The 14,871-nt window shown below is 47.9% G+C and overlaps 1 protein-coding gene across 5 annotated transcripts in view; it reads right to left on the bottom strand.

Annotated features, from left to right (window-relative positions):
- Positions 1-14,871, bottom strand: part of CAMTA1 (calmodulin binding transcription activator 1) — a 256,312-nt gene that overhangs the window by 132,887 nt on the left and 108,554 nt on the right. For all 5 annotated transcript variants that reach the window (XM_087944632.1, XM_087944631.1, XM_087944634.1 and 2 more), the window contains one exon: positions 6,911-7,046. Coding sequence is in view for 1 of the 5 variants with exons in the window: in XM_087944635.1 (XP_087800761.1) it covers positions 6,911-7,030 (120 nt within the window). In the remaining 4 variants the exon portion in view is untranslated. The remainder of the gene's footprint in view (positions 1-6,910; positions 7,047-14,871) is intronic.

Below are 14,871 nucleotides of genomic sequence, written 5' to 3'. Positions count from 1 at the left end.
TGATTATACCTACCCACAAAAAATGCAGGGAGGAGGAAGAGAAAGGAGAGGAGGAGGAGGAGGAATAGCACTAATAATAATATTCTCCTATTTTGAGATACTAAGAAGGCAGAAAAAGGTTTGTCAGATTCACGGAGGGATAAAATTGTGTTGGGGGGAGTTTTCCTTTCCTTTCTTTTCTTTCCTCTCCTTTTCAAATGTAGTTTGGCCCAGAACTCTCCCAGCATCAAAGAAAGGGCTAAGAACCTGCAGCTCCCAATTTAGCTGCAAATGAGCGCATTAAATCCGGCGTCTCCAGACGCTTGTCCTGGAAAGCAAGGCATGGAGGCAAGAAACAAAAGAACAAAACAGCAGGAAGAGCAGGAGGGAGGGAGGAAGGAAGTCTTTGGTTTTACGAATGAGGGGAGCCTCAAGGACGACTTCAGAGGGCCCAGGAAAAGGAGAGAGAGGGGGGGGGGGAAAACCCCACCAGGGTGAAGATCAAAGCCGCCTTGTGTGTGAGGGTAACGTCCTGCTTTTGTCTGGGTTTGGGCAAATTAAGAGGACCGCAGGATAACAGAACGCCGGAGTTGGGAGGCAGCTTAGAGGTCTTCTAGTCCAACCCCCTGCTCAGGCGATTGCAAACAATCTATCTATCTATCTAATATCTATCTATCTATCTATCTATCTATCTATCTATCTATCTATCTATCTATCTATCTATCTCTATATCTATCTATCTATCTCTATATCTATCTATCTATCTACCTACCTACCTAGAAGATTTCTATCTATCTAAGGACCGGGCTATTATGACACCAGTAAGACGTGGAGTGATGGAAGAACTGGGGGCCCAGCAGCCTTTCAACTCAAGTGGCTCGCAGCCTCCAAGCAGGTGCAGCCAAGACCGCTTACGAGCCCCTGAGAAGCCCCTGAGAAGAATGAGCCAGGCACGGAGGATGACTAGGCCTACACACCTCTGGAGGCCGATGCAAAACCAGGCAGGTAGGAAAGGCCAGGTGATCAGGGACAGAGAGAGAGAGAGAGAGAGAGAGGCTCCCAAATCCAAGGTCACCTGGTGTGCAAAGACCGACAGGCGGCTTTTAATCTGGAACAGGTGAAGTGGGACCCACAGGCTGCCTTTTTTGGGGGAGGGGGGGAATCTTTGGCTGAGTGACCCCCACCCCCCTTGCTGGGCCCTAACTCAACCACGCCAGGCTCCACAAACAAGGGGGAGGGGGCTCCCTTAGCCCCCACCCACCCTCAGCTGCCGAATATATGTCCCCTGCTCTCTTTTAATGAAAATAATCTCTGGCTTTGCGAATCCATCACCGAGGCGTTCCTTACCATTAACGCTTCCTAATTAATCTCCGCCGCGATTAATAATTCAATGTTTGTTGGTCGGCCCTGCTGGATGAGAAGGGGAGGAGGGGGGGGTCCCCATGGGTCCGGTGTGGGGAAGTGGGGTGCCATTGGAAGGAGGGAGGGAGGGAGGGAGGGATCAGGCCTCAGGGAACACACATAACACAAACACACACACACAAACACATATGCTTGTGACTTGCCGCACCGTCGAGGTAGGCCAGATTTGGAAAAAAACAAAAACACGGTCAAGCCGGCTAACGCCGCTGGTTCTTGACTTACGACCAACATGGACAACTCCCCTAAATTTCCGTGGCTAAGCGAGACTGAGTTTGGCTCCATTTTACGGACTTTTCTTGCCTGCAGTTGTTAAGGGGCCTGGCTTCCTCTTTGCTCGCCGGAAGAGACGCTGCGACCGTCGTAAGTACGAGTCAGTGGCCCAGTGGAGTTTTGATCACGTGAGACCACGGGGCAGGCTGCAACGGTCGTTAAGTGTGAAACGCGGTCCCAAGTCACTTTCTACAGCCCCCATTGGGAGTTTGAATGGTCAGTAAAGAGGTTGGACTGCCATTTGTCATAAATGGGGCAGGGTCTCCTGCTTAGGCGGGGGGTTGGACTAGATGACCTACAAGGTCCCTTCCGACTCTGATTATCTGTATCTAAAGGAATGGTTGTTAAGTCAAGGGTTATCTGTACAACATTGGAAAGGAAGGAAGCCATCATTTTAATGTCACAGTAATGCCCTAACATTGTACTTGATATTGATAGAAAGTTTATTTTTTCTCTCTCTCTTCTTTCTTCCCCATAGAATCAGGGTCTCTTAAAAAATTTTTTCTCTCGGGAGCCCTTTCCCCACTTTTGAAAATTACAAAAGGACCCCACCTCAAAAAAAAAAAGCTTTTGTTTGTATAGGTTATATTGATCAATATTTACGGTATTAAAATTTAAAATGGACGCATTCGCCGCCGCGGCTGCTTCTCACAATTGTTTGATGGGATTTTAATATTGTATTATTCTTCAACACAGGCTTGGCAAATAATTTTGATTTTGCAGGCACCTGAGGAATTGGGGGGAGCCCCCGGGGTCCCAGGCCAGACTTTAAGAAACACCAGCATTACTTACATTATTTAGACATTGCATTATTTAGACGAATGGAGGCGAAGAACGGTGTACTTGCAGCCTATAAATATTGTTCTCCTGAAATAATAATGGCAACGGAAACCTGGTGTCCCCCCCCCCGAAGCCGCCCCCTCCCCAATTATTAAGAACCCTAAAAGGTGCAAAGGTTATATCAGCCACTAAGGGAAACTTGGCAAGCAAAAAAAAAAAAAATTAAAGTGTTAATGGGTTTGCAGCAAGCATATTAGAGGCACAGAAATAAAGAAAGTGATACTCTTTTGGAGGGAGAAGAGGAGAAAGTGGGGATGCAGAGAGAGAGAGAGAGAGAGAGAGAGAGAGAGGGAGGGAGGGAGGGAGGGAGGGAGAGAGAGAGAGAGAGAGAGAGAGGGAGGGAGGGAGATGCACTTGTACATAATTAAGGGGCAAAAAAAATATGGATTTTTCTCCAGGAAACGGTTCAGTGGCAACTGCTATGCAGAGAACTTTTTATCTGAGATAGATAGAAAGGTAGGTGGAGAGAGAGACAGAGATGGAGAGATAGACAGATGGTAGGTAGGTAGGTAGGTAGGTAGGTAGGTAGATAGATAGATAGATAGATAGATAGATAGATAGATAGATAGATAGATAGACAGACAGACAGACAGACAGACAGACAGAGATAAATGAGATAGATGATACAGACAGACAAACATTAATTGATAGACAGAGAGAGTTGGATACAAATGATAGATATAGAGGAAACAGAGACAGAATGAGAGAGAGAGAGAGAGAGATGGAGAGAGAGAGAACTAAAGGCAGACAGAGACAGACAGACAGCTTCCCAAAGTATTATGCAAGGCAAACACTTTTTTGGGGGTGGAGGCTTTAAATTATTTTTTATTTTTCCCCCCCACCCAGCAGATGTTTCCTCTCCACTGCCTGATCCTTCGGGTGACATGCAAAAGAAGACCAAAAAATAATGTTTGGAAGGTTGCAGAATTCTTACTGCAGCAAAAGGCATCCCTCCCCCCCCCTAAAAGCGTTGGGGGGGGAAAATTTCTCTCTGTTTTGCTGCTTATCGCTGCAGAAAGGAGGGCTATTTTGTAATGCGAGTCTTCCTCCTGGTTTTTATTCCACCCTAAATCAATTTTGAGGATCTTACAGACAGGCGGTCCTTGACTTACGGTGCAACTGAGCCCCAAATTTCCATTGCAAAGCGAGATGGTTAAGCGGGGTTTCCTCCCCCACCCATTTTCATCGAATTTCATGCCTTCGACCCACTGAGGTTTATTCATTCGGCTCTGGGTCTCCTGCTTGAGCTGGACTAGATGACCTCCGAGATCCCTCCCAACCCTGTTATTTTTTTCTTTAAACAGAGTTCTCTCGCTAGGCTTTTTATCAGCCCAAAATGCGTTCTTTCTTTTTCTTCATCTGGTTTAAAAAAACCAAAACCAAACCATCATCCGCTCTGGAAAGCCAGCATCCTGGCTCCATCTCTGGTTTTCATTCCTTTTCCTGTTGAGCTAGATTGGATCTCGCTCTGCAATCTGCTTCCAGAGCAATCAAAAAACAGGATCGACTCTTTCCTGCTGGGTGGATTTACTGTCTCTCCCACTAAAGTGTCAAGAAGCCCCGTCTGTTTTGCGGGTCATAAATAAAGAGGGCCATTTCTCAGAGAACACGACTGGATTTAGGGTATTACCCTCCAGAATCACAGAATTCCCATTGGAGTATTTCTGCCCCCTCGGTCTTTACAGCCCAAGGTACCAGGGAGGGTCCCTCCTGAGGTGCTTTTCACACGCCCTTTTCCTTCTCAGGGCTCAGCTGCCTCTTATCTGACTGATGTCTAATCTGCGTCTCTTCCTCCTGTCTCCCAAAGTTCATGCTCACCTACCATCCCATTTCTGGAGTAAGAGAGAAGAGAGACCCTCTTGCAGATGCGGGATTTAGTTTTCCATGGGTTGCATACATAGCGAAATTTGAACATGTAAATTCACTTCGAAATTCAATTTCTTGCGTTTTATGGGATTCAGCGAGACGTCGATTGAGCTAGCGTGAGAGCCAAACTTCAGGATTCCGGTAGGTCTGAGGACGCTTCCCACGCCCCCCCCCCAAAAAACCTACCGCCCCCTTTTTTCCCCGCCATGCGCCCCTTCAAAGGTTGAGAGAGCCCTCGGCTACCTCTTCACAGAGGTTTGCCAGTGCCGCACAAAATTGTGGTTTTCCTTGCTGGCCTGATCTGTGGTGCTTTTGCGATCTTGTTGTGCTCCAGGCGGCACCGACTCAGCTCCGACAAAACTTCTTCAACATGGGCATGGAGCATCATTCGCACTTCGTTCTTTCTAAAGCTTGTGCATCACCTTTCTGTAGCACACACACACACACACACACACACAAAAGTCAACGTCTGATGGCCGCCATTGCACTCCGTGTTCCCAATCATGTACCAGACATGGTCTGCGCAGGGAGCCTTGTACCTCCGCATGCATGCGCCATTAATTAGCTTAATTGCACCTCCCGGTTCCCCCCCCTCGCCTCCTTCCCCCCCCACATTCAAAAGGACCCAGGCCCGCCTGGCTGTGAGCCATTACGCCGCACCGTATGCGTAACCAGGTTAATGGCAAAATGGCTTGAGAAGAAGGCAGGAGCCGAATTTTTTTTCTTCCCCTGTCCTTTTGACCTGCGAGACAAAAAAATAACAACCCCTTTTAAGAAAGGTGCAAATGTTCCAAAAACAACTTTTTTGGCAGGTGTTTCATGCCACAGAGGCAGATCCAGACTTTACACATGCGCTGTTTTCCATATTTTAGGCTAGAATAGAACGACAGAGTTGGAAGGAACCTTGGAGGTCTTCTAGACTGACCCCCTGCTCAAGCAGGAGACCCATGACTGAATCATAGAATCACAGAGTTGGAAGGGACCTTAGAGGTCTTCTAGTCCAACCCCTGCTCAAGCAGGAGACCCTGGACCATTTTAGACAAATTCTTCCTTCAAAACTTCCAGTGTTGGAGCATTCACAACTCTTTTGACCCCCTTCTCTGCAGAAAATGTGACGTGCTGGACACTTCAGCTCTTTCTCCTGGATCAGAACCCCTCGGGGGTCCAAGTGAGGCCTTCTAAGACCAGGAGAACACAGCTGGGTCCGACTGGGCACCTGTAACCAGGATACCAGGAGGAAAAGTGAGGTCCAGAGGCCCAGATGCACCAAGAAGCAGACAAGTGAGATGGAGCACGCTCTCCAATCCTGGCTAATTCGCCAGCCACCTGATTTCTCACGCTTGTTCCAGGAAGGAAGGTAGGTTGTGTGGCTGTGTCCTTCCCCGCAGCCAAAAACTGTCAATTAACCTGGGCATCTTTGCACAACATTTTCCAAAGCGCTCAGCATTTTTGCAGGAGTCTCTAGGGAGCATGAAACATTAACACCCCCCCACACACACACACACAACCCCCATGTCCGCCACTCATTCTCGTGCCTTAACCAGCCAAGGATTTTCCGTCTTGGTGTGACGCACATTGTCAACGCAACACATCGCTTTAAAAAAAAGAACAACAACAACCACAACAGCTGCAGACCTATAGGGAGGGATGTTTTATACTTCCTTTTTTTTTGTTTTGTTTTGTTTAAGGTGGCTTTTCTTTTCTTTTCTTTTTTTTTAACGTCAAAACCGTGCAGCCCAAAAGAGAGACCAGATCAATCAAAACCGAGAGATGGCGGAATCGTATGCCGCAAAAAATAAAATAAAATATTATTTTTACAATACATGCACCCCGCAGGCCAGAATCGTTTTTTTTTTCCTTCCCTTTTTTAAGTGCTCTTGCTATTCCTCAGTCATAACTCTGTTAACTTACATCCCACAGCCCCGAAAAGACCTGGGTTGTTTGCTACTTTTTTTCCCAGCCTGGACTTATCGTTTGCAATGACAAACAGGAAAAATAAAAATCGTGTTGCAATTTTTTTTTGCCTCTTTCTTTCCTATCTGCTAAGCAGATGCTTTTAAAAAATGATTTGCGCAGGAAAGCTTAAAAGTTGCATAACGCCCAGGAAGAAAATCCACCTGAAACAGAATTGAGAAAACACACAGCTGAGAGATCTACTGGTAGACAACAACAACAACAAAAGAGAGAGAGGGAGAGCCATATTTCCATATTTTGGATCCGTTTAGCTTCGAAGCAACTAAATAAAAGCAGAGGATTTCATCCCAATCTTGCAGAGATATAAATATAAATATGTCTTTCCTTCCCACCAGGATATACAAAGCAACATCAGAAGACGATGGCCAAGGAAGCCAAGAGAAGTCACCAAGGGAAGACCCTTCTTCTCCAAGGGTCAGAGGTCTCCGTGGAGAAGACAATCGGAAAAGCCGAGGAGAGGCCCCCATGCTGGAGACCTTCCTTCAGCCACGGGGGTCCAAGCCAGGCTCAGAAGCCCAGCATGGAAAGCTCTAGAGGTGTTTGCAGCCGAGCCACCTACCTCCACACCTTGAACCTTCAGCTTCATGTGGTCTTCCCGCGTGGTCTTTCCGTCTTTCCGTTTCTTCCAGCAATATCCATCTTTGCGGTATTTCACCTTCTTCCTGTTGTAGAGGATCATCGAACCATTTTGGGGCCTGCGAGGCAAAAAAAGAGATTGGGGAGGAATGAGATTATGAGGGGGCTGTAAAGGTAGGAGTAACAGGACGAGAGAGTTGGAAGGGAGCTTTCGGCCCAACCCAAGCAGGGAACACTTTCTTAAAGGGTAAGAGAGCTCGGAGGGACCTTGGGGGTCTTCTAGTCCAGCCCCTTGTTCGAGCAGGAGACCCTAGACCATTTCAATCAATCAGAATAGAGCTGGAAGGGACCCTGGAGGTCTTCTAGTCCACCCCCCTGCCTAGACCATGTCAGACAAATGGCTGTCCAGTCTCTACTTGAAAACCTCCTGGGATGGAGCACCCATAACATCTGGTGGCAAGCAGTTCCACGGGTTAATTGTTCTCACTGTCAGGTAATTTCTCCTTAATTCTAGATCGCTCCTCTCCTGAATTAGTTTCCCCACTACTTCTTGTCCTACCTTCTGGTGCTTTGGGGAATAAACTGGCCCCCTCTTCTCTGTGACAGTCCCACAAATATTGGAAGATGCAATCATATCGCCCCTGGTCCTTCTCTTCCCTAGACTAGCCATCCCAGTTCCTGCGACCGTTCTTCCTATGTTTTAGCCTCCAGCCCCCTGATCCTGCTTGTCGCTCTTCTCTGCACCCTTTCTAGAGTCTCGACATCCTTTTGTAAAGTGGTATTAACACGCCACCTGACCTTGATTCTACCCCTCTCTGTTCATGCACGCTAGGATCGTGTTGGCTTTTTCCGCTGCTGCGGCACGTGGCTCCTATTTAAGCCCACTAGGACTCCAAGACCCCCGTCACACCGTTACTGCTATCAACCCAGGTGCCACCTCTACTATACCTGTGCATTAGCCTCCAGTTCCCCTGATCCTCTGCACTCTTTCCAGAGTCTCAACATCTTTTCTTTTTACATCGTGGCAACCTAAACCGGATGTAGCAATCCAGACGTGCTCCTGCCAAGGCCTTATAAAGCGGCACTTAACACTCTGAGAGGCCCTGATGCTGTTTATGCAGGATAAACTGCCTGTTTTTCATCCTTGCCTGCCTTCATCGGCTCCTGAAATGTGGCTCGGCATGTTTTTTTTCCTCTTGGAAATGCGCTTTTTGGCACTGCCGGATGAGAGAAAATGTGGCGCAGCCACTTGTCCAATAAGCAGCTGTCACTATTCATTTGAAACAGGGTGATATGACACCCCCCACCTTCCTCTCTGCCCCCCCCTACTGGGAAATTGATAGAAAGGGGGGGGAATCTCCCAATATTTGTGCGTTATTTTGGAAAGAAGGAAGGGGGAAGCGAGCGGGGGTGCCCAACCTTTCCCCGGTTTCCCTCCCCTCTTTAAATTCGCTCGGAAGCACAGATACTTCATCCTCCAACAGCAGCCATGAAGATGGTTACAAAAATTTATAGAAGTACATTAGTCACAGTAATTTGGTTGTGGAGCACCAAGAACCCGAAAGAAATACAACAACATTAGCAGCGGTTGCAGCCATAAACAACTTGGGAACGAAAAGCTGGAGTTGGCAGCCTTCGAACCTGTAAATCTTCCCAAGATGTGAAAGAGAAGCAAAGGAAGGTTTGGGGGGAGGGGAGCCACACATTTCTCTCTCCCCCCCCACCCCAAGTTTTCCCTCTTTTCCCATCCTTGAGTTCCAACTTTGCTAAAGGGAGACAGCCGCGGCCCAAATATCAAAGTGCAATTCCGTAGATACTTCAGGGCACGAATTTTGCACTCTCTCCAACTTATAAAAAATGGAGAGCCGTCCTTGCCAATGAGGCTTTCTTTTCCCACAGAGTAATGTGTTTTTTTTCGTGGCGGGTCCAAAACGTGGCCCCCCCTGTCTCTGAAACGTGGATTCGTGGCCTTTTTGATACTTGGGGTGGTTTTTGATTGCTGCTGTTTGGCGGAGTGTTTAGGTCGTTGTTTTTTTTCCTCAACAGGAAAGTTTTTTTCGGCTGTGGGCTTCGATTCCCAGAATTCCTGGGTCAGCATGTAAGGACTTCAGTTCCCAGAATTCCTCATGTGAGGGGTTTGACTCCCAGAATTCCCCAGCCAGCATGGGTCTGCTTCACTTCCCAGAATTCCCCAGCCGGCATGGGTGGGCTTCGACTCCCAGAATCCCCCAGGCAGCCTGTGAGGGCTTCACCCCCCAGGGCAGCTTCATTAACGAGGGTGGGGAGGGGGCTGCCAATGACGCTGCAAACGATTGGTGGACTTCCCTAAAGGAGGGAAAACCTCCACCAATCGCTGCCCACGTGGTGGGCTGGGGAAGCAGTGAGTTTTGATCAATGGCTAGAGTGGTGGGCTTTAGCCAGGGCTCCTCAGACCCTGGAATTCCCCGTCTACTCTGGCCATTTTATTATTGAATATATATAGCTGCCCATCTCACCAGAGGTAGCTATTTATTGCCTTCCTTCCTTCCTTCCTTCCTTCCTTCCTTCCTTCCTTCCTTCCTTCCTTCCTTCCTTCCTTCCTATCATCTTCTTTTCCTTCCTTCTCTTCTTCCTTCCTTCCTTCCTTCCTTCATCTATCACATCTTTCCTTCCTTCCTTCCTTCCTTCTTTTATCTTTCTTTCCTTCCTTCCTTCCTTCCTTCTTCCTTCCTTCCTTTTCCTTCCTTCCTTCCTTCCTTCCTTCCTTCCTTCCTTCCTTCCTTCCTCATCCTTCCTTCTTCCTTCCTTCCTTCCTTCCTTCCTTCCTTCCTTCCATATCACATCTTCCTTATCTCATTTCTCATCTTCATCTTTTTCTTTCCTTCCTTCCATCTGCCCTCCCTCTTCCATGACCTTTCTACTTGCCATTTTTCCTTCCTTCCTTCCTTCCTTCCTTCCTTCCTTCCTTCCTTCCTTCCTTCCTTCCTTCCTTCCTTCCTTCCTTCCTTCCCCTTCCTTCCCAGGGGATAACCTATTTTCCAAAACACCAGAAGGCCAGAGGAGAAACAACGGATGGAAACTGGCCAAGGAGAGATTCAACCTAGAAATAAAGAGAAACGTTATGCCAGTGAGAACAACCGATCAGTGATGGATGCATTCACCCCGGAAGTTGTGGGTGCTCCATCACTGGAGGTTTTCAAGAAGAGCCTGGACCAGCACTTGTCACAAATGGTCGAGGGTCTCTTGCTGGAGCATGGGGTTGGACTAGACCACCTCCAAGGTCCCTTCCAACTCCATTCTGATTGGTTGATTGATTGACTGATGATTGGGTCTCCTGCTGGAGCACGGGGTTGGACTAGATGACCTCCGCGGTCCCTTCCAACTCTGCTATTCTGCTCTCTCCCAAACCAAGCTTCTGAATCTCTCCAACATCCTTCCCCCAATAAAAACCAAGCCAGGTTCAGATCTGTGACTGGTCAGTTCTCACAGGCACCCCTCCCTCCCGCCTCCCTCCGATAGGCAATATCTCCTGATTATATCCGTGATCAAATCCTCCGAGACGCCCTTAAATGCCATTAGGTTGAAATGCTTTCTCCTTTTTTACGGCTCGGTGGCCTTTGCAAACGGCTCCCTTGTTTCTCCGGCTGCCCGATTGGAGGCCTGGGGGGGAACGGGGCCGCTTTGAGAGGGGATGCAGTTTTCCTGGGCAGGTATGAAATTTAAGAGGCCTGTCTCCCATCGCCCATTCATCACCCCGGCTGTCAAGCGGCATCAAGAGGGAGCGGCCTCCTCGTTTGGGAAACAGCAGCCCTTTCCGACGCGAACGGGCGCCCTCCAAGGCCACCATGGGTCCGGTGAGCGTCCTTGCACCTGACGCGCCAGGGCAGCTTTCCCCACCCCAGCTGAGGCCTGGAATGATAAAGGGGTCTCCTGCTCACGCAGTGGGTTGGGCTAGATGACCTCCGAGGTCCCTTCCAATACTGTCATTCTGTGTTCTATATCGTAGTCCTCAACGTATGACCACAACGGAGACCAACATTTCCATATCTAAGCAAGAGACTTAGTGAGCTTCGTCCCGTTTTACGACCTTTTCTTGCCTCGGCTGTTAAAGCGAATCACTGCGGTGGTTGAGTTAGTCACCCAGTTGTTAAGTGAGTCAGGGCTTCCCCCTTGGCTTTGCTTGCCATGACCCCCGGGGACACTGCAACCGTCGTGAATACAAGTCAGTTAGCAACGGTCATAAGTGTGAAAAAAAACGGTCCCGAGCCATATTTTTAAATGCCGTTGTAACTTCGAATGGTCGCTAAATGAAGCAGTTGTAAGTCAAGAACTACCTTTAAAATGACTTGATTTCTTTTTTTCTTTTTCTTTTTTGCTCCAAGAAATGTTTTATTTTAGGCAGAATTCCCTGTTTTTTTCCGTGTCCTCTTCAAACCTGCCAAAACTGAGCAGCCTGTTCAACCCGATCCCCGAGTAAACACAGCCATAAATAACACCCAGGGTTGAAAGGTGAGGTTCCCTGACTATTTTTTGCCTCCTCTTCGAGTTTCTTGGGTCAGAAGATAATTCCATCGGAGTGCAAACGGGCAGGCTTAATGGAAAAGGTTCAGCAGCCATGTCCATTGTCCAGAGCCACGTTGTAACCCCGGAGTTGCTATGGAAGGAGGGCTTACTCTACGGAGGACTAAACGAGAAAGAGATTGCTCAGCGCTAGTGAAGGCAAGAACTCTTAAAATAGCCCCAACATTCATTCCCAGTCAGTTCTCCCATATAAGGAGGCCTTTGCTTAAAAACACTTTGTTTAGTGACCATTCCAACTTATAACGGTGCTTTAGGAAAGGGACTCTCACACTTAGGGGGTCGGGTTTAACGGGCCTCTCGATTTGGCAAGGGGGACGTGCTGTTTGACGAAGACACGAAAACAGGGAATTCGGCCTAAAATAAAATATTTCTTAGAAAAAAGAAAATCGAGTCATTTTAAAGGTAGTTCTCGACTCGTGGCAATGGCTTTTGTAGATGAAACCGGAAGAGGGGCGATCAAGGGAATGAGCAGATAAGAGACAACCGTTTTGGGGCGAGATGGTGGGAGATTTGTACTTTCAGACTGGCAAGGTTCTTGTAGGACTAGGTGAGAAGGACCTTGGGAGAGGAGAAAAGGAGACCCAGCCAAGGCAATGGTCAGATAAGAGACAGCATAGCCTGCAACTGCACAAGAGCTGGGAAAAAGAACCTCAGAAGAGACCCTCCCTAGTTTCTCAGGCTGTAAAGGAGACAGCGGGGAATTGTACTTTCAGATTTGCAAGGTTCTTGTCGTAAGCGGGAAAGACGTGGTCAGGTAAGAGTCAGCTGAGCCCTCAGCTGCATAATGGGTGGAGAAAAGAGACTCAGGAGGGACCCTCCCTAGTTTCTCAGGCTGTAAAGGAGACGGGGGCAGAATTGTACTTTCAGACTGGCAATGTTTTTGCAGTAAGCCCTTGGGAGAGGAGAAAAGGAGACATGGCAATGGTCAGATAAGAGTCAGCTGAGCCCACCGTTGCATAATGGATGGGAAAAGAGACTCAGAAGGGACCCTCCCTAGTTTCTCAGGCTGTAAACGAGACCAGGGGAGAATTGTATTTTCAGGCTTACAAGATTTCCTTAACATCACTTGACAATAAAGCAACATGAACTCAACCAAGAGGATGTTGTCAAGAGGCCGCCTTAATGCTCCCACCTTTAATTTTTTTTTTAAAAAGGGCCATTGTTCCTTTGTTGAAATTCACCTCTTTCTCCAAAAACAGCGGCCACGCCATTGATCCTTCGGCCCGGAACTAGCCTCCGCCATAAATTACGAGCCCTTTTGAGCACCGAGACTATGATACCCACCTAATCGCATTAACTGCAATATTAATAAGCCTGTTTAGTGCATCCAGTTTTCTCCTAAATTGTCACCATAAAAATTTGGTAAATGTCAGGCGTATAATTTAAACTGGGAACTCGGGCTACGCAGTAAATATTGAGACAGTAATGGAAACTCCAAGTTTTTAAGAGCGAGGGAGCAAGGTCAAGCAAATTCCACCTGTGAGGAGGCCCAGTTTTCTGACTGCGTTACTCTGCGAAACGATCCCAGGGATCGGAGTGGAAGCGAGGCTCCGGGCTTGGAAATGGAGGATTCTGCAGAGTAACAACCCCTTGCCATCCTGCCAGCTGTTGGGAGCTGTCTCTTCTGCAGGATGTATTTAAGATGCTCTTTTTGGGCTGAGCCGAGATGCAAACCGCATTCCTGTCTCCAAAGCAAACTTCCACCACTAAGAGCTCCGGCATAAATCTGACAAGGAGCTGAAAGTAATAATTCTTACAGGAGCTTGCATCTGTTACAAGCCAGGATGGCCTCTCAGGTGCCGAGTTGCCCTCGTCCTGCGGAGGATGTGAATTATGCAATTCGTTGGGAGGATGGCTGGAAAGCTGCAGGAATGGATCGCGGGGGGGGGACGACGACCTATGCAAACCCCCCTCCCCAACCTGACAAAAGGGAAAGGGACAGGAAGAAGAAGGGGGCAGACCATCTTCCCTTTCCCTAAAGTCCCAACTCACAAACAGGAACCACCCGCCAGCAGTCAGAATGGAAACTCTTCGCTTGAACAACCCACGGAGGGACTCAACCCTAGTTCCAACTGGGAAAACCTGAATATCCCAGATACAAGCCAGCTTCCAAAAGAGAATTCCTGGAAGACTGGCACTCGGACAAGCCAGCCATCAGCGGGCACATTTAGAAAAACAACAGCTACACGCTGTTCGAAATCTAAAGCCATTTTTTCTCGCCTTGGATGGTTTAAAGAGCTAAAATTCTGCTTTTCTTCCTTTTTTCCCCCTCCTTTGAACCAGAGGAGAATGGAGGACTTATCTGTCTTTTTAATTGTAGCAGGCAAATAGAGGTGATTGGATTTCGCTGCCAGTTGAATGATTGCATCACCTTAAAAAAAAAATTGACTGGCGACTTGATTAAATTTAATTAAACATGCAGATTACCAAAAAATCTTCGCACGTTCCTTCTTTTTTGAAGGAGGGGAAAAAAAAATATAACCCAAAAGAGGTTTAATATGATTTAGAACTGATTCCAACTTTAGGTATCTCTCTTTGCATTTTTGATTAAAGGAGCAAATGACTCCTCCTTCTGCTCCTCCTTCTTCTACTTCTCTTCATCTGTCTTCTCTTCCTCCTTCTCCTCCTCTTTCTCCTTCCTCCTCTTCCTCCTCCTCCTCTTCCTTTTCTCTTCCTTCCCATGCTCCTTCTCCTTCTTCTACTTCTTCATCTTTCTCTTCCTCCTTCTCCTCCTCTTCTCCTCCTCCTCCTCTTCTTTCTCTTCCTTCCCATGCTCCTTCTCCTTCTTCTACTTCTCTTCATCTGTCTTCCTCCTTCTCCTCCTCTTTCTCCTTCCTCCTCTTCCTCCTCCTCCTCTTCCTTTTCTCTTCCTTCCCATGCTCCTTCTCCTTCTTCTACTTCTCTTCATCTGTCTTCTCTTCCTCCTTCTCCTCCTCTTTCTCCTTCCTCCTCCTTCCTTTCCTCCTTCCCATGCTCCTTCTCCTTCTTCTACTTCTTTCATCTGTCTTCTTCCTCCATCCTTTCTCCTCCTCTCCTTCTTCTCTTCCTTCCCATGCTCCTTCTCTTCATCTACTTTCTTCTCTTCTTCTCCTTCTCCTCCTCTTTCTCCTTCCTCCTCTTCCTCCTCCTCCTCTTCCTTTTCTCTTCCTTCCCATGCTCCTTCTCCTTCTTCTACTTCTCTTCATCTGTCTTCTCTTCCTCCTTCTCCTCCTCTTTCTCCTCCCTCCTCCTCCTCCTCCTGTCTTTCAGAATTGAGGCAACCGTTCTCAACCCGACAAGTTCCAAGAGGGGTGGGTTTCATGATCTCCCAGAATCCCCCTGCCAGCCACCCCGATCGAGCCATCTCTGCCTCCCCAGCCAGACCCCGTGTGTCCTGCAGCTCAC

This window comes from Notechis scutatus, chromosome 16 (genome assembly GCF_049901735.1).
Source record: "Notechis scutatus isolate UNSWTSFEM ecotype Mainland chromosome 16, rNotScu1.2, whole genome shotgun sequence".
Classification (NCBI taxonomy): domain Eukaryota; kingdom Metazoa; phylum Chordata; class Lepidosauria; order Squamata; family Elapidae; genus Notechis; species Notechis scutatus.
Note: the sequence above shows the minus strand (reverse complement) of the source record. Positions and strands in the feature narration are given on the sequence as shown.